General features: G+C 54.7%; 1 protein-coding gene across 1 annotated transcript; it reads left to right on the top strand.

Moving 5' to 3' along the window:
- The first annotated feature begins 2532 nt into the window (after positions 1-2532).
- Positions 2533-7674, top strand: LOC131561695 (serine/threonine-protein kinase pim-1-like). The gene is made up of 6 exons (XM_058811069.1): positions 2533-2556; positions 5175-5762; positions 5886-5936; positions 6134-6500; positions 7143-7319; positions 7568-7674. The coding sequence occupies exons 1-6, from the start codon at positions 2533-2535 to the stop codon at positions 7672-7674; spliced, it is 1314 nt and encodes a 437-aa protein (XP_058667052.1).
- Positions 7675-19215: the final 11541 nt, after the last annotated feature.

Genomic DNA, 19215 nt, shown 5'->3' with positions numbered 1-19215 from the left:
TAAAATGGACAATTAGACTGGCCGCTTTGGAGGATATGCTCATGCTTTGGCATGTCAGTCCTGTACCTCATGCACCCAAGGCTTGTTACTCATCATGAAATATTTTAACAAAAAACCTCCGCTCTCATGTTACATCTGAATAAAACTGCATCAGATCATCAAGAATTCTGCTGTCAGGAACAAGACAAGAGCCTTCCGACACTCACTTGCAGCTGTCCCGGATTGCTGCAGCCCTTTGTGCAAAGCTGCTGCAGACAGAGTGTTTGGAGTTGGTTTGGGCCTTTATGAAAGATCTGTGGAGCAGTGTGCAGGGCTCTCCTGGCAGGAAACTGTTTGTCCAAGCCCAGGGACACGGTGCCGGCAGGAGCGGAGCGGCCCCGCTCCCAGCCCGAGAGTCTGTGAGCTGAGCCATGCCGGGGAGACAAGGCAGCGAGGGGCTCCAGCCCAGCTGCTTCACTGCCCTGCCCGCTCCATGGAGCTCTGCCGTGGGAGAAAGCCGACACCGGATGAGTCCCCGAGCTTCCATCAGCTGCTGGAACTGCTCCGTGACAGCTCCTGTTCTTCCGAGAGAGACCCCGGCGCCTTCTTGGAACGCGTGTCATGGGGGATTCTGTTTGATAATAAACTCTTGGGGGTTTTCCACTTTCATCTATCAGTAATAATTTCCTATTGCTGGAAAGGGATTGTTGGCACACTTTAGAGGAGACAATTTCTTGCACAATATCCTGTTTGAAGTTGTCTCAAACTGTGTGAGACAGATGGCTTCACACAGGAGCATCCCCAAGGCTGCTGAGGGGAAGGCACAGAGGAAGACAAACCCAGTATTTCTGAGGGAACTCCTTGACACAAACCCAACCTGAGTTGTCAAACAGCAGACCTGATGTTTCGAGACATGGGCCACAGGGGAAACCTTTCAGTGTGTTTGGTCCAGGCTGGGCTATGCTTAAGGCAAAGGTGTGTCAGTGTGTTGGATAATACTCTTTTCTTGACCTAGAGATGGGGCAACTGAGAGGTGTTTTAAAAACTTTTATTCCATTTTCAGTCTCATGAGAAGGGTGAGACAATACAGATGTTATCATTCACGCCATCACAATCAGAAGCCAACTACTTCCTAAATATTTTACATTATAAGTGTTTCTTGGTCTTTCAGCCTTTTGCCATGCCATGTTGTAGATGCGTTAAAGCCAATTATTTAAAAATACCCCTTGTGGGTCCCACTACAATGCATCTTTCATAGCTCTGTTTTTCCAAAATCTTATTTGCAAGGCCATCTTTAGAAATATTTTTCTAGCTCCATTACTCTATCAACAATATCTGTCCTATTCCATGGAAAATTTTAAGTTAGCATTCCTTGTCTCAAGATTTATATACAGATTCATATTTTGTGGGCCTTCTATTAGGCTCTAAAAACTTTCTACAAACCCATTTCCCACATCAGTGCACTTGGCTCCTTCTCTCCTCATTGTGCCTGGCAAGCACAGGAGCCCAGAGCTCCTGCAGAACCCATCCCAGCACTCAGTGGGAGCAAACTTGTGTCCAGTCCTCACCCGGAGCTGTGGTGCCCAGCATTCCACCACTCTGGAATGAGGAACTGTTCCTGCTCTTTCAGAAGGAGCTAAGGAGCTTTGGCCTTCAGATCAATTGTCTGCAGGCTCCTGCAGTGCCTGGTGCTGCTCCCTTGCCAGCGGCACCCCAGGCCAGGGGGGCACATCTGGGCTGCTGTGTCTGGCTCTGGGGCTCCCTGTTCTGGGCAGTGAGGAGGAGCTGCAGAGGCTCTGCAGGACTGACAGGATGGGCTTTGGGGCTGGCAGGAGAAGCTGAGGGACCTGGGCTGCTGGAGCTTCTGAACAGGAGGCCCAGGGCTCATCCTGCAACTGCTCCAAGGGTGGTTTCAGAGAATCTCAGAATCAGCAAGGGTGGAACAGGCCATGGAGATCATCAAGTCCAACCTGTGCCCTGACACTGCCTTGTCTCCTCTGGGCCTCCTCTTCTCCAGGATAAACAACCCCAGCAGCTCCCTCAGCCGCTCTTCACAGCTCTTGTGCTCCAGATCCCCCCCCCAACCCCCCGCCTTCTTGCCCTTCTCTGGACACACTCCAGCCCCTCCATGTCCTTCCAAAATTGGGGGGTCCAGAAATGCAAACAGCACTCGAGGCGCTGCCCAAGCAGTGCTGAGCACAGGGGAAGAATCCCTGCCCTGCTCCTGCTGGCCACACCATTCCTGAGCCAGGCCAGGAGCCATTGGCCTCCTTGGCCACCTGGGCACACTGCTGGCTCATGTCCAGCCTGCTGTCCATCAGTGCCCCCAGGTCCCTTTCTGTCTGGCTGCTGTCCAGCCCCTCTGGCACCTTGCTAAAGGAGGGAGGCAGGGAGGGAACGGGTCCAGATCCAATCCTTCCTGAAATGTGGTGTTTGCTGGCACTGCCAGTTCCCAGATCTTGATATTTCCCTATTCTGGTACAGCCCAAGTCCAGCAACTTGCTGGCAAAGAAATCCAAAACCAAGCAAAGACCTGGTACCTACAGCAACCCGATGTCGGGTTTGCTGACACCACCAGTACCCAGATCAGGAATGTTTCAGATGCTTGCACAGCCTAATTCCAGCAGTTTGCTGGCATAGAAAATTAGCATCTGGAAATTTCTCAGTGCCAGCAAAACCTAAATGCAGCAATTTTCTGGCAAAGAAAGCCAGAACCCAGCAGCTTCCCGGTGCTGCCACCAGCACCACCCAGGTCTGGTGTTTGCTGCACAAGCGCCCCGATCTTGAAATTTCCCTGTCCTGGCACAGCCCAAGTCCAGCAATTTGCTGGCACAGAAAGCCAAAATCCGGCAATTTCCTGATGCCAATACAGGTGCCCAGACCTGGTGTTTGCTGCCACTGCCAGTGCTCACATCTGGATATTTCCCTGTTCTGGCAGAGCCAAGTCCAGCAATTTTCTGGTCAAGAAAGCCAAAATGTGGCAATTCCCTGCTACTGTCATTGGCAATGCCAAGATCCGGTGTTTGCTGGCACCACCAGTGCCCAGATACGGGAATAGCCCGGTGCCAGCACAGCCCAAGTCTAGTGATTTCTGGCAAAGAAAGCCAAAACCTTGCAAATACCTGGTACCTACAGCAACCCAGTCTTGTGTTTGCTGACACCACAAGTGCCCAGATCCAGAATTTTTCAGGTTCCTGCACAGCATAATTCCAGCAATATGCTGGCACTGAAAGTTAGCATTTGGCAATTTCCTGGTGCTGGCACATTCCCTACCCAGATCTGGTGTGCGCTGGCACTGCCAGTGCCCACATCTGGCAATTTCCCTCTTCTGGCACCACCCATGTCCAGAATTTGTTGGCAAAGTAAGCTAAAACCTGTCAATTTCCCCTTGCCAGCACTGCACAATCTGGAGTTTGCTGGCCGCAGGATCCCAAGAAATAAGGAAGGAAAGAAGGAAGACAAAGAGGAAGGCATCCAGATACAGTCCTGCCTGGAGCCTGGAGCCTGAAATGGGCTGTTTGCTGCCACTGCCAGTGCCCAGATCTGGAAATTTCCCAATTCTGGCACAGCCCAAGTGCAGCAATTTGCTGGCACAGAAATCCAAAACCTGTGGCAGCTTCCTCTTACTGGCTCTGGCACCACCCACATCTTGCGTTTCATGTAACCAGAACCCAGATTTGGAAATTTCTCAGTGCCAGCAGAGCACAAATCCAGCAGATTTCTATCACTGGCAACGACGTCACCTAGATCTGGTGTTTGCTGGCAACGCCAGTGCCCAGATCTGAAAACTTCCTAGTGCTGGCACAGCCCAAGTCCAGCGATTTGCTGGCACAGACAGCCAAAATTTGGAAATCTGCAGGTTCTGGCTCCAGCACCATCCAGCTCTGGTGTTAGCTGAGACCACCAGTGCTCAGACTTGGAAACTTCCTGATGCCTTCACAGCCCATGTCTAGCAATTGTTTTTTAGCTAGCTGGGGCAGGGAAGTTCCTTGGACTGTGACTTTCTTTTTTCTTGGAACTGTTTACACCTGCTCTGGACTGAAAACCCAGAAAAACACCGGCAGCAGCAGCTCACACCTGTGGCCCCCCGAGCTCTGGGACACTGCATTCCAGCACCAGAGGGACTTAGAAGAGACCGAGTGAGCCAACTACAACCCACAAAAAGGACCTTCTGAATTTGCCATCTCTTCAGCACTGTCCGAGGTTTTATTTAATATTATTCATTTTTCATGCTTGTGAATACTTTACTTGTTAAACAAACTGGGGTTTTTAACTTTTCTCAAGGGAAGTCTTTTCCTGAACTAGTCGGGGAGGGGACGCTTGAACTTGCTTTCTAGATGGACCCCTTTTGGAGATTTCCTCCCAAAATTTGCCCTAAACCAGAACAGTCACAATGAAAACTTCACATGTAGCATAATTTCCTGATGGAAAATCTTGCAACAGAAACTTGACCTCGTTCTCCATGAGAGGTTCTTGGGGAGAGCAGACAGGAGGAGATTCCTGGAAAACTGAAACAGCTTTCCAGAAGTAAAATAAAAATGAAAGAAACAATCTAAGATGTTTTCCCTTATCTATTTCTATGCTCCCCTTTTTCATGTTGCATCCCAGTAATTCCAGATGCATCTCATCTCTAAGATCGATGACGTAGTGATTTTTAGACACTAAAATACCATGAGCCACACACAGTTTTCCTTCCCCTGTTTTTACTGCAAAGCAACACTGGAGATGTAAGTGCAGTGCTGGGCTCAGGTAGGAATCCTACCCCAAGGGAAGTGTCCCGACAGTGTTTGCCCCTCAGCAAGGACAATGCCCAGCAGCGAGCGAGGGGATCGCTGTGCCAGTGTGCAGGAGTCAGGGCTCTGCATTTGGGCTCAAGGCTGCAAAGTTCCCGTGTTTGGGCAGACGGAGGGGCTGTCCCCGGGGCGCGCGGGGCTCGAACGTGGGGCTCGTGGGGCGAGCGGGGAACGGACACGGGGACGAACGGCCCCGGTGCTTCAGTTGCAGCGGCGGCAGCGGCGGCAGCAGCAGCGGCGACAGCAGCAGCAGCAAACAGATAGTTTTAAGCACTCTTTCTATTTCTCTTTTTCTTTCTCTTCTTCTTTCTCTTTCTCTCCCTTTCCCGCTGTCGGGCACCCTTCTCTCGGGGTCCCTTGTCCGGCGTCCCTCTCCTCTCCCCTCCTCCCTCCCCCCTGCAGGGCCGGGCCATGCCCCCGGCCCGCCCCCGGCCCCGGGCGGGGCTGCCCCGTGCCCGGCCCCGGCCGTCCCGCCGCGGTCTCGCCTCCACCCGGCTCTGGGTGTACTGGCGGTGGCGCTGCTGGGCGGGCATCAGTGCCTGGGGCTGGGGCGGCATCGCCGCCCTTCGGCTCCGCCTGGCCCGAGCCCGGCCCCCGACCCGACCTCGGCCCCGGCCCCGGCCACAGCCCCGGCGCCGGCCCCGGCCCCGGCTTCTCCCGGGGCCCGCGGAGCGCACACGCGGCGCGGCCGCTCCCGCCGCCTCCACTGCGGCTTCCCCGGCCCGAGCTCCGCCGCTCGGCAGCGCGGCCGCCGGCCCCGAGCCTCCCGTGCCGCGTTCCCGGGAGCGAACGCCCGGGCATGGCCGGCCCGGGGCGGGTGAGGGGCGCTCGGGGGCCGTTGCTGGCCCCGGGCCGAGCTCTGACAGCCGCGTCCCGCCCGCAGGGACGGCGCAGGAGGCCCTGCAGGAGCGGTACCGGCTGGGATCGCTGCTGGGACGCGGCGGCTTCGGCAGAGTCTTCGCGGCCACGAGGCTCTCGGACGGCGCCCCGGTGAGCGGCGGGGCCGGCGGCGGGCGCAGGAGGAGGGGATGCAGGAGGAGGAGGGCGGAGAGCGGAGGATGGGGCTCGCAGTGCGGGCAGCGAGCTCACCCCGCTGCTGCCCTTGGCTTGCAGGTGGCCATCAAAAGGGTGCCACGGAACCGCGTCCGGCACTGGGGCGAGCTGGTGAGTGAGCGGGGCCAGCAGCCGGGGCTGCCGGCCGGGGATGAGCCGGGGCCCGGCACGGTGGGAGCCGCCAGGACGCCCCGAGGGAGAGCGGGCGTGGGGCCAGCGCAGGGCGCAGAGCATCCCGGGCTGGCTGAGGGCTTCCCCAGGCCCGGCACGGCATCGGCCCCACTGACGGCGTCGTGCTCCTTCCGCAGCCCGACGGCACCAGCGCACCCCTGGAGGTTGTGCTGCTGACCAAGGTGTCTACTGGCTTCCCCGGTGTGGTCCAGCTGCTGGAGTGGCTCGAGCTCCCCAACTGCATCGTGATGGTGCTGGAGCGGCCAGAGCAGTGTCAGGACCTGCAGCGTTTCATTCGGGCACGGCGGTTCCTGCCCGAGGAGGAGGCGCGGGAGCTGTTCCGCCAGGTGCTGGAGGCCGTGCGGCACTGCACCAGCTGCGGGGTCCTGCACAGGGACATCAAGCCAGAGAACATCCTGGTTGACCTGGACACCGGGCAGGCCAAACTGATTGACTTTGGCTGTGGCACCTACCTGCAGGACACAGTCTACACTCACTTTGCAGGTGAGCCTACACAGGGCTGTGCTCCCGCTGCTGACATCTCATGCCCCAACATCTCCCAGCCCAAGCTGGCTGTGGCAGCGGGGATTCTCCCTTTTGCTGCCAGTCAGGGCACTGAATCTTCAGCTGAGTTGCTTTAGAGCAGGGCTGGGTGGGCAGCCATCTTCCAGCCCTGCTGGCAGCCTTTGCCAGCCACTCTGCCCAGGACTGGGGCTTGGCTGGGGCAGCCAGCCCGACCAAACCCCCCGTGGGTGGGGGTAGCAGAGAGGGAGGGCGGAACCTGTGCCCCAGCCACTTTGGTGTGCAGATGAGAGGAAGGGCTTGGACTGCTCCACTTGCCCTGTTTCCCTTGGCTTCATAATATTTTTGGGGCAATGCAGGCAGGGAGGATATGGGCAGGTTTTTTCCCCAGCATGGAGTGGGTTTTTCCTTTGCATGTCATGGTTGAGCCTAGCCAGGGCTGCCCTCTTCCAGCACCAGAGGCTTCTTTTCCAACCCTAACTTTGTGCACAAGTCCCAGGTGCTGGCGAGAGGGCAGTGGTCACCCTGTGTGCCCCTGATGCAGCCCCCGCAGGTGCAGGGATGCTGGGGCCAGGCTCTGGGAGAAGCAGCATCCCCCTGATGAACTCCATCTGTATTCCATAGGAACACTGTCGTACAGCCCCCCGGAATGGAACGACTTTGGCTGGTACCATGGCGAGGCAGCAACGGTCTGGTCCCTGGGCATCCTGCTGCACCAGATGGTCTGCGGGGAGCACCCTTTCAGGAGGGGCCAGAACCTCAGCTGGGGCCAGCTCCCGCTGCCACAACGGCTCTCTCAAGGTGGATCCTCTTGTCTGGGCACGGGGGGAATGCCAGTGCTGGGAGCCAGCAGCGGGGTCGTGGGCATCCCGCTCTGGCAGCTGCTGAGGAGGTGGCACATGTCCTGCTCTCCTCCAAAACAGGGAATTGATGGGAAAGTTTAGGCCCAGCTCTGAGCACATCCAGCATGGCCTGGGAATGGGAATAGTGGGGCAAAGCAGACAGGAGCCTTCTCTGGCTGACCTTCAGTTTCTGCTTTTTCTCCCCAGAGTGCAAAGACCTGATCAGGTGGTGTTTATCCGTGAACTCCTTGGACAGACCCACACTGGAAGACCTGTTCTGTGATCCTTGGATGTGGGATATTCCTCTGCCATAGAAGAAGGGAGAGAGCCACAGGCACACTTTGATCCAGAGCCCTGGTAAGTTCCTACTCCACATGTGCCTTGGCAGTCAGAAGAAAAGGAACCCAGAGTTTTTTGTGCTGCCAGTGTCACAGCACCGGGGTCATGGGATGGGAACACGCAGCCCTTGTGCTGGAGCTGAGCTGCTCTGCCCAGCACTGGTGGCCGCCATCCCAGCTGGTTTTGCTTGTCCTGGTTCCCTGACAGCTGGGGCCCTGGGCAGAGCCCTGAGAGCCTGGTCTGCCCCCAGGGAAGGAGAAGGAGCCCCTGGAGAAGCTGTACCGGGTGGGGATGATGCTGCTGCTGCTGCTGCTGGAGACAGCAAGGGTGACATCAGTAATGACAAGCTCTTCTCAGCCTGGCCACGGGAGGCTGAAGGTGATGGACTTTGATTCTGGCACCTTCTTCAAAGCCAAACTCCACAGGGAATTTGCAGGTGAGTCCCCACCCAGGGAAATTCTGCCAGATTTGGGCATTGCCCAGCATGGCGGGGAACCAAAGGCTCCCCCTTTGCTGGGGCAGATGCAACTCATTCTTCAGTGGCTGCCCAGCTGCTTTTGGCAGGGCTGGGAGGATGGGCTGGGGTGGGTACGAAATGGGAGTGGGCTCCTGGCCCTGCCAACAGCCCCAGCACCCACCGTGCCCCGGGCTGGGGCTGGGGCAGCCAGCCTGACACAAACAAAGCCCCATGGTGGGAGCAGAGGTGGGACTCCAGAACCTGTGCACAGCTGCTTTGCTGTGCAGGCAAGGAAGGGCTGGGCTGCTCCACTGCCCTTGTTTGCTTTGGGGTCACCGTGATTTTGGGGGGGCAGTGCAGGGGGAAAGAGAGAAAGTGTGGGTTTCTCACAGCCATGGCTGGGTTTTTCCCTACCATGTAGGGGTTGGGCCTTCCTCAAGGGCCTGACAGAGATAAGAGTTTTTACCGTTTTTCTTTTTTTCCCTTTTTGTCTCTAAACTCTTTTCAATAATGTGTTGTTTGTTATTCCAGAGGAAGCATTCGAGGTGGTCCAGTGTGGATGGGGAAGTGTTTGGGAGCAGCTGTGGGGTGGATGGGCCGTGCCCTTGAAGAAGGCTGAGGCCATGGTTTGGGAGCAGCTTTTCTTGCAGCCGTGGCTGGCGTGAGGTGGGTCCCTGTGTGCTTGGCAGGGTGGGATCAGAGCTTTTGGGAGCTGGCAGCGAGCACAGGAGCATCCTGCTCTGGGCAGCTGCTGAGGGCTGGATGTGCCCTGGCTGGCTGCAGGCTGGGCACATGTGCTGCCCTCCTGCTCTGTGCCAAAGGCAGCAGGGATGGGCAGCTCTGGGCACAGCTCTGGGCACAGCCAGCATGGCCTGGGCACCGCAGGCCTTGGCACAAGGGCACAGGAGCCCTCAGCTGACGGGCGGTTTCTGCTTTCTCTCCTTGCAGCCGGGCTCTGCGGCTGCTGAGGCTGCTCTGGGCTCTGCCAGGGCTCAGCTGGGCTCAGCCCTGGGCCCAGCTGGGCTGGCTCTGCCCTCACATTGCTCTGACAGCTCTGCATCAGACGAGCCCGTTGTGAGCACAGAGCCTGAGCTTTCTGCTTTGGCAGGTGAGTGAGACTCTGCTGCAGGCCCAGAGATTGCAGCTGGGGACACACATCCAACTGGCAAGGACCCAAACTCTCCACAGTCCCAGCTGAACGCCTGGATCTGCACAGGGTGTTTTGTCTGTCCCATTCTTCCTTCTTGATTGGCTGGAATTGTGCAATTGCACTTTGTTCCTCCTCTGGCAGTGCCACGAGTGGGCCAAAGCTGGCGAGTGGGCCGTGCTCCTGAGGCAGTGCAGTCTGGAGCTGGTGGATGGAGAATTGCCCTTCTGCACTGCCAAACCAGAGCAAAAAGCCGTAAGTGGGACTTTGTGACTCTAAGAAACTCCTGGCAGTTTCAAAGGGAATGTGCAGCTCATTTGCAGGGTGAGAAGGAAGGTCATCTTCTAAAGGATTTGGGCTTTGACAGAGTTTCCATTCCCAGTCCTGCTTGGAGCTGGAAGGGCACAAAGCAATTTCCTCTTGCTTCGAGCACAATTTCAAATACCAGTGTTGGGAAAAAAGCCCAAAATCTTTTAAGAGGCTGCTGAGGTCAGTAAGATGGATCCATGCCATCAGCACATTTACAATGTAAAGAACTGAGTTCTCTTCTGAAAAAGATCATTTACCTCTTAATGCAAAGAATGTATCTTTGCATTTATGTTTTGGTTTTTTCACTAACATTGTGTTATGTTTTTTCACTAACACTTGGATTTTATTCTTATCTTTTACAATTTACCTATTTTTTTCCTTTTTCCTTTTTTTTCCCTCTAAATCGAAAACATGTCCTATAAAAGGAATGTCCTTTGCTCCTGGTTCCCATGTGGAGCAGCTCCCTTCCTGCTGGCTGAGCTGCTCAGGCAGAGCCCGGCAGCTCCTGGCCCTGCAGGGCTGAGGCTTTTCCCCGTTGCTGGGCACAGACTGATGGAGCAGCACTGCTGAACTCGGGCACACAGAGGCACCAGCAGCAGCTGCCTTTGGCCACCTGGGGCTCCAAGGCCCAAACTCTGAGCAGCCAGGGCTGGAAGAGACTGGCAGCATCTGATCCCTGACTCTGGGCAGACAGGGCTGCACAAATGACCCCACAGCAGCAGCAGCAGCACATGGAGCTGACTTTGAGCACAGCCCCTGCCCCTCTTCCCTCCCGTGTGCAGCGGTGTCACAGCAGCCTGAGGCACCTGGGAGCCCCCAGGGCCAGCAGGGACTGGAGATGGCAGCCCTGGGCTCCTGGAGGCTGTGCAAGGAACGGAGCTGGGCACTCCCTGTGCATGGGGAGCTTCCAGATGGAAAAGGCTGCTGTGCCCAGGCAGCTGCAAGGGCACAGAAAGGAGGCTCTGGAGCACTGGATCTGTGCCAGTGCCACAGTCCTGGGCAGCAGCCAGCGAGCCCTGGGGGAACAGAGGGCACAGCAAGAGGGACAGAAGCAGGCAAGGGCAGAGACTGGAGAGAGCCAGGCCTGGGAGCAGGAGCAGCTGCTCCATTGCACTCTTGGAGAAAGCTCTTGGCTGGTTCAAAGCGCTGAAAGGTGTGAAGGGCAGAGGAGGAGGCCACAGCAAACAAGCTCCTGTTTGCACAGCCTCCCCTCTCCGTGTCCCAGAAGGAATTGCATGGACTGTGTTCTTCTCTCCGAGCCGTCTCGTTCAGCATGAGCAGCTCAGCACCAGGAGCTGAAGGAGCTGAAGCCTCAGGCCACAGGAGCTGGGCAAGAGGGAACTTTTGGAGCAAAGGAATGCTGCTAAAATAGCCCCAGCTGAATGCAGTGGATATAATCATGGAATCACAGAATCCTTTCTGTTGGAAAAGCCCTCTGAGCTCACCCAGTGCAGCCGCTCACCCAGCAGTGCCAAGCCCAGCACTAAACCACGTCTCTGAAGTGCCAAGGCCTGGACACCAGCCCTGAGTGAGGCCTGGACAGCAGGCCCTGAGCCAAAGGTGGCCTCTGGATGAACCTTCCAAGCAAAGGTTCTCTTTGTATCTGCTCCCTGATGAAATATGCATGGTCATTAGCCCTGTGATAGATGTAGCCACTCACTAGTGAAACATGTATTGACCTTTGTGTATTTAGAAGCCAGACAAGGCCATGAAATCTGACATCTGGCCTTGTTTGGGGCTGTATGGTCAAAGTCAGCTCCCTTGGTTCCTCCTTGAGCCCTGGCCAGGCTTTGGGAGGGACCCAAGAGGAGGATGAAAGCAGATGTTGCCACACTAGCAGTGCTGTCAGTTTGTTCATTCAGCACTGTCAGAGCTGGGCCCTCTCCCAGCGGGGTTGGAGCCTCACCTGGGGCTGGAGGCACCTGCAGGAATTCCCAGTGCCCAGGAGTGGCTCTGCAGCCCTTGGCTGTGACAGCTTCCCCAGCTGCTGTGTGGGTCTGGGGGATGGTAAAGGCTGAGGGTAAATGCTGCTGGATCTTTGGTGGGGATGCTTGGGTGCATTGCTGAGCTGCTCCTTTTGTGATTCTTTGCTGCTCTGAACTGCAGGAAATGACACTGATTCCTTCAGTTGGAGTCTGTGTCTTTGGTGCTGACTTTGGCCACTGGTAAAACAAAACTGGCACAGTCTGGCCAGATGCCAACAAAATGTCACTTGTTCAGTGTCAATGTGAGGAATCAGTCCCATCAGAAATACCCAGCTGGGAAGCCCTTCCCTGGAGTTCCCTGGCTCTGGAGTGGGCTGAGGTTGGAGCCCTGTGGGAGTAGTGGGGCAGTCGGGTAAAAGAAGCTGCACCCCTGGATGGCTTCAAATGCATCCAATAATTGCATATGGAAAAGGAAAGAGTACATAGGAAACAGCACCTTCAGAAGGAACAATTATGGTTGGAATGCTCCCACATGGAGCAAGAGAAGAAGGTTTTAGTCTTGAGCTCAGATGCATTTGTGCAAGTGAAATATCTATATACATAATAATTATATATGTATTTATAGTATAATAAGACTTCAATATATCTATTTATATATATTTATTTATGTCTGTATCTATCTATATTTCTATATCACTATCTATGTATAAAATTATATAATAATGTGAAATAGTGCTGACAATACTAATTTGGTAGCTTTGGCTGCTCAGGGATGTAACACTAAATACCCTACAGAACAGGATTGGCCAGGACCCTAATGTCAGTGGTCAACTTTGGGAGATTGTATACAATGAAAAAAGGAGGAAGGGAGGAAATTGGCTATTTTTGCAGGGTTTGCTGATACTGTGATGCAGAGTGCTTTGTCTGTTCCTGTGAAAAATACAGTGATTTTGCCTGCAGGGTTTTTCATGTACCAGATTATGCACAAGCTGCAGGATTGGTTGCATGGGTGAAGGGGTTGTTAAAAGAGCAGTTGGAAAAATGAGGAGATGGGAACCTTTGCCCATGGAGAACCCATCTCCCAGATGTGCTCCATGTCCTTCACAATGGCCCACTGGGGAAATGGAAACCCCCTGGCTGTGCACGGCTGCCCCCAGTTTGCAAATCCAGCCATGGGCAGTGAGACTTGGGGTGCCTGGGAAATTGTTCTGGCTGTGATGGCCCCTGGCAGGGCCAGCCCAGAGGCTGCAGGGCTGGGCCTTCATGCATTGGAATTCATTAGGAAAAATTCAAAGCCAATGAGAGCTATCAATCCTGAAACAGGAATTCAGATTCCTTCAGGACACTTTGATTTGGTAACTGCTCCCTTGGAGCTTGGCCTTGCAAAGTGTTCCTGTCATGGCAGGAGGAAATGATGCAGAATATCAAGGAGAAATTACAGTAATTCTGTAAACAATAACAAACAAGATTGGATTGTTCAACCCCATGACAGGGTAGCACAATTACTGATTTTGCAATTTTAAGAACGATTGTGAAAACAGGAGATCCACCTCCAGTCACCACCATTTGTGCAGATAAAGGGTTTGGGGGCAGCAGCCCTAATAATGGAGCCAGAGTGTGGGTCCCGAGGCCAAAAGGCCCTCCCGAGGCAGCTGAAGGAGCAGCTCCTGGGAAAGACAACTCTGCGTCCTGAACCCTGGGCAGGAACAATGGGAATGTGTCCCTGCAGCCAAGGATTCTGTGTGAGAACAAGTAGATCTGCCAGGATATGGTTTTACACATCCTGCCAGACCAGATCTCCCTGTTTTCCCCAAGGGCCCCTGTGGAAAATGCTCTGATCCACGGGGCTCTGTGTGAAGGCTGCTGTGACACTGAGGGACTTGCACAGCAATTCCATCCAGGAGCCTGGGTGCCCCTCAGGCACTGGGACCCGGCCCCTTCCAGCCAGAGGGGAAAGGGCCCCCCAAGCCTTGTTAGCCACAGACAGCATGGGAAAGCTGAACAGCAAAGGGCCTGGGGGCATTATTCTGGAATTAAAAAGGTGCCAGCTCCAGGCACAACAGAATTCTTGTTCCTAATTGGAATGAGATTGAGAAAAAAGAATGAAGAATGGTGTCACTAAAGTACTACTGATGTCTGTAAGGTGTACCTTGATAGTCAGCCAGAATCTTTGCCTGCCAAAAACACCTCTGGTGTTTCACCAAGGGATTGGTCATCAAAATATAATGATGGGTTATGATGGATTGCTGAGCTTCTTTTGTAATTCTTTGCTAATGATGATGTGCTTTGCTGAGCTTATCTTTTTGTAAATGTTTGCAGCTGTGCATGATATAAATGACACAATTCCTTCAGTTGGTGTCTGTGTCTTTGGCAGTGACCCTGCCCACTGGAGAAACAGGGCTCCCTCTTGCCTAAGTGTTACCTGGGAAGGCAAAAGCCCTCACTCCAGAATTCGCCCCTTCCTCCCTGTTCCCCCCTGCCAATACCCTGAGCATGATGTGCTCTGGTCTGGGGCTATGCCGGGGGTCAGTTGGGGTCCCCTGTCCTGGCTGTGTCCCCTGCCCAGCTCCCCCGCAGCCCCAGCCCCTCCCCAGCGTGGCTGGACGAGGGGCAGGACAGGCCTTGGCTGTGCTGCAGCTCAGCAAGAACAAAACCATCTCTGCGTGCTCAGCGCTGTGCTCAGCACCCGGCCCAGCAGGGTCTCAGTGCCAGGGGCTGTGCCCTCAGTCCCTGCCGGGGGTTTCCATGGCAACTGCCAGGCCAGGTGACCCAGGTGTCCCCCCAGTGCCGGTTGCCATGGAAACAGTGCCCAGCCCTGCCCCTTTCTGTCTGGCTGACCTGGCCTTTGGCCCTGGCAGTGCCGGTGGCTGCTGGTTCCTGGTGCCAGAGCGGCCAGCGCGGCACAGGGCAGGTGGCCATGGCACAGCCCCCAGCAAGGGATCCCCTCTGGCTCTGGGCACTGACACCAGCCCTGAGCAAGGGCCCAGGGCAGCTTTCCATGGCCACCAACCATCACAACGGGTCCGGGCATTGGTTGCCATTGCACCAAACCAAGGAACGGGTCCCCGTGGCCGTTGCCATGGCACCTGGTGGCACCAACGAGTGTCACTGCAATTGTACCTGGAACAGCCCTGGCACTGCTTTGTCCCAGGGTTGCCATGGCAGCCAAGGGCAGCAACAGCTCTGCAGGCAAGTGGCCATGGAACCTGGCTGCAGAAATGGCTCCTTGGGCTGGTTTCCAAGGAAACCTGAACTGATGGGGGTTGCCATGGCACCCAAACCCAGCAGTGGGGTCCTTGCAGTGTCCATGGCAACAGTCCCTTGCAATGGCACCACTGCATGTTGGGATGATGATGCACCCTCACAGCTGGCCCAGGGCAGGTCTGGAGTGCTTCTGGTGGCAGCTTGGGCTTGGCACACAGTTGAGGAGGATGTCTGTTTTCAGTGGGGAAACTCAGGAGTTTTAGATTGCTTCAAAAACAAATGAAGGAAAATCCCTCTTTGGCTGTGTGCAGCCACTTCTCCAAGCAAAGCAGGTTCCAGGTGAGTGAGGAGAGAGACCATGGGCTTGGGGAATATGAAGCAAGGTTGTCCACACTGGCTCAGAGCTCAAGGCACCACTTCTCTGAGCAGGCCAGGGCTCCTTAGGAGAGTCCCTGGATCAATATCAGTCACTGAATGCTGCAATCACCTCTTGTGTAATAAGAACAGCAATAAAAAGACACCCTTTAAAATAGGACTACATATTTCCTGGAAGCTCTTTGAACTATTTCTCCATAACTGTCAAAGGAAAACCTCCTAATGAACTACACTGGAGCAGAGGGAAATCAAGGCAGAGCCAGGGTTTGTCAGGACTTGCTTGATCCTCATGAGCCTCACTGTGCATTTGGAGTGAGCCCTTGAACCTCAGGGCCTGGGAGGAGATTGCACAAACCTTGCCAGGAGTCAAAGGCAGAGGAAACACCCCAAGTGTCTCCAGGCATTCATGGCTCCCTCTGAGGTCCCTCTCCAACACAGGCTCCTCATGGACTCCTTGGAGGAGAGAATTTGTGGCCAGGATGGCACAAAAACCTCTCAGACAGTGTGGAAAAGAAAATCTAAAGTACCTTCAACACCTTGAGTGTCTCAAAGCATTAATGAGCCCCATTTCGTGTCAGTACAAAGCTCTCCAGGGACTAATTAACGCAGATAATTGGGGCCATGATTGGACAAATATCTCCCAGAGTCTATCCCAAGGGAAACACCAAATACCTTAAAAGAACTGAAGTACCTTGAAGCATTTATGAGCCCCACTGAGTGATGTTACTGACAAAGCCTCTCTAAGGACTAATTGCAACACATAATTAGAGGCCATGATTGCACAAAGCTCTCAGAGACTCCAAGGCAAAAGCAAAACCCAAAGTCCTTTGAAAAACCTGCAGTCCCTGGAAGCATGAAGGAGCCCCCAGGACCATTCCTGAGCAAGGCTCCGCAGGGACTCCTTCCAGCAGATCCTTGAGGCCATGGGATGTGGGCTAGGGGAGGATGCTGAGGGCAGGACAAGGGGCTGACAGTGCCCAGCCTGGCTGGGGCTGTGCCAGGAGGCCCCCGTGCCTCAGGACAAGGTGTCTCCTCACAGCCCTTGGTGGCACAGACCCTGCTGTGCCCCAGGGCACCAAGACTTGGCTTCTCTTTGTCCCCACCTGTCATCACTGCCTCCAGTTCTCTGCTCTGCCTGGGACCTGGGGACACTTTCCCTGTGGTGTCCCTGACAGGGATCTCTTCAAAGTACAAGAAACTTCAGTGTTTCAATAGAACTGAGTTCTTAAGGGTTCTTGAGGGTTGTGTGACATCACAAAGCTGGCTTTGACATCACAGAGCTTGCTGTGACATCACAGAGCAGGGTGTGAGGCTATAGAGCAGTGTCTGCTCTCATAGAGGGTGGCTCTGAGGCATCAGAGAGTAGGTTGTGACCTCACCTGGTGGCTGTGTAACATCATAGAGGAGGCTGTGACATCACAGACCAGATTGTGACATCACAGGGTGACTTTGTGACATCAGTCTTCTGCGATGTCACAGCACTGCTGTATGAAATCACAGGGTGACATAGAGTTGGCTCTGTGATATCACAGGGTCAGTGTGATATCACAGGGTCAGTGTGACATCACAGGGGCTGTGTGACATCATGGGGGCAGCATGACATCACAGGGGCTGTGTGACATCACAGGGGCTGTGTGACATCACAGGGGCAATGTGACATCACAGGGGCTGTGTGAGGTCACTGGGGAGGTCACTCTGCCCCGGCCCCCCTCACAGTTCCCCCCAGAGCAGTCCAACCCTGCTCGTGCACAGCGGGGTCCCCTGTCCCCCCGGGTCCCCCGGCCCCGCAGCCTCCCCCAGAGGATGTTCCACGGGATCGACCCCAGAGCCTGACACGGGGACGGGGCCCTGGGGGTGGGACAGGGGGACAGGGACCCCCCGGCAGCGTCCCCGTGTCCCCCAGGGCCAGAGCCTGGGCCAGGGCTCCTTCACCTTGTTACAAACGAGGCCTTGAGAGCGCTGAAAAACCCCTGGCAAGGGATCAGCCAAAACCAGATTTAATATTAAGGGACAGCAGCACAAAGTTCCTTGGAAAGAGTCACTCTGCTCCTGACTGGACACTTCAGGCACACCAAGGAAACAAAGCAACTACAAAACCAAACAGAATCCAGGCAATAAAACCAGAAATTAACCTGGAACTGTCCCTGTGTGTGCATGTGTGAGTGACACAAGGACAGCAAGGGCAAGGATAAAAGGAACATGGCCTGAAAGCTTAACAGAGCTCAAACTTAACAGGACTTTACTTATACATTAACCTTAACTGATACTTTCAACCTCACAGTTTAGCAAAAGAGCAGAGTATAACAGCATGTAACCTAACTTAAACCTATGACTTCAAAATTTAACAGAGGAATAACACTTAACAATATTGAACTTAACATAAAACTTATACTAAAGGTAACTGCTTAGCAAAAGAAAACCTCTCAGCAGCATTTAACTTCACTTAGGCCTTGTGATTTAACCTTCCCTACAGGCCTGACTGACTCAGCTATCCAAGGCACTCAAGCCCCTCAGAGTGCAGCATTTCTGCCACATTTCCCCAGCACAGGCACTCCTGTGTGCACACAGACACAAAGAGTCAGTGCAAGGCACCTGTGAGCAATTCCCCTGAGGGCAGGAAATGCTCACTGTGGGTCCTTTGGCATCTCCCCAGCGGGTGAAGGGTTGAGCCTGGAGGAGTGGGGGGATCGGCCCAGGCTCTGTTGTTGTTCAGGATCCCCGAGTGCAGCAAACGGGAGAGTTCCCGGCTGGGAGAGGCCCCACTCAGAGGGAGTGGCTGGCCCAGGAGAGCTCCAAGGGCTCCTTTTGGAGCGCTGTTTGCAGGGCCCCAAGAGAGGGGCTTCAGTCCCAGCAATGGTTCATCCTGGCCGCACTTGGCATCAGCAGCTTTCTTTGGCAGTGTGAGAACAGGGATGTTGTGCCGCTCAGGGAACACAAACAGGTCCCAGGACTGCTCCTATAGGAACCAGGAGCTGGTTGGGCAGCAGCAGTGCCTGGAGCAGACAGTGTTTGTGATGAGCTGCAGAGGAGCTGAGCCCAGGGGCTGTTGGCCAAGGCGAGCATTTGTTGCCCAGGGAGCATTTCTCAGCTGGCAGGGCGGCCTGAGAAGGGGAGGGGGGAATGCAGCAGCACAGGCCCATGGAACCAAGGGACCATTGTGACACTGTGGGGCCCTGTGAGACCAAGAGACCATTGTGACACTGTGGGACCCTGTGACAACAAGGGACCATTGTGACACTGTGGGGCCTCATGGAATCATGGAGAGCACTGTGATGTTGCTGGGCCTCATGGATCCATGGGGACTGTACTGATGCTGTGTGGCTCCATGGAATGTAGGGATCATTGTGACACTGAGAGGCCTCATGAAAACAAGGGGCCATTGTGACAGCGTGGGTCTGCATGGAACCATGGAGACCATTCGGACACTTTGGGGTGTTATGGAACCAAGGGGCCATGGTGACACTGAGGGGCACCATGGAAACACAGAGACCATTGTGACACTCAGGGGACTCATGGAAACGCAGAGACCATTGTGACGCTGTGAGGCCTCATGGAATCAGTGAGACCATTGTGATCCTGGGAGGACCATTGTGATATTGTGGGGCCTCGTGAAACCAAGAGGCCTTTGTGACACTGCAGGTCTTCTTGTAATCAAGGGGCCATTGTGACACTGCTGGAACCCATGGAATCAAGTCACCATTCTGACACTGCGGGGCCCCATGGATCCAAGGAACCATTGTGACAATATGGAGCCCCACAAAACCAAGGGAACACAAAACAAGTCTGGCTGCTTTGGCCTCCCATAGACTGCCTGACTGGTCCAACTGACCTTTGCATGTTGAGTGTCACTTCTCATCTGCTGCTGAAACACTGAGGCTCTGTGCTTTCCTTCCCAATGGAAAAGAACCGTCCTCCTGCTCTAGGCACCCATGGCCAGAATTGGGATTTCACCTCCAAAGGTCCTTATATCCAGGGATTCTTCCAATAGGAATATTGCCAGGACAAGTCTGTCTGGCAGTGGTTTCACAAGGGTCACCTCTCATCCGTCCCCAAAACATTGGGAAAGGCTCCATGCTCTCCTTCCTAAGGAAAGAACTGT

The sequence above is a fragment of the Ammospiza caudacuta genome, chromosome 10 (genome assembly GCF_027887145.1).
Source record: "Ammospiza caudacuta isolate bAmmCau1 chromosome 10, bAmmCau1.pri, whole genome shotgun sequence".
Lineage (NCBI taxonomy): Eukaryota > Metazoa > Chordata > Aves > Passeriformes > Passerellidae > Ammospiza > Ammospiza caudacuta.
The sequence above is the reverse complement of the archived record's forward strand: the minus strand, read 5'-3'. Positions and strand labels throughout refer to the sequence as shown.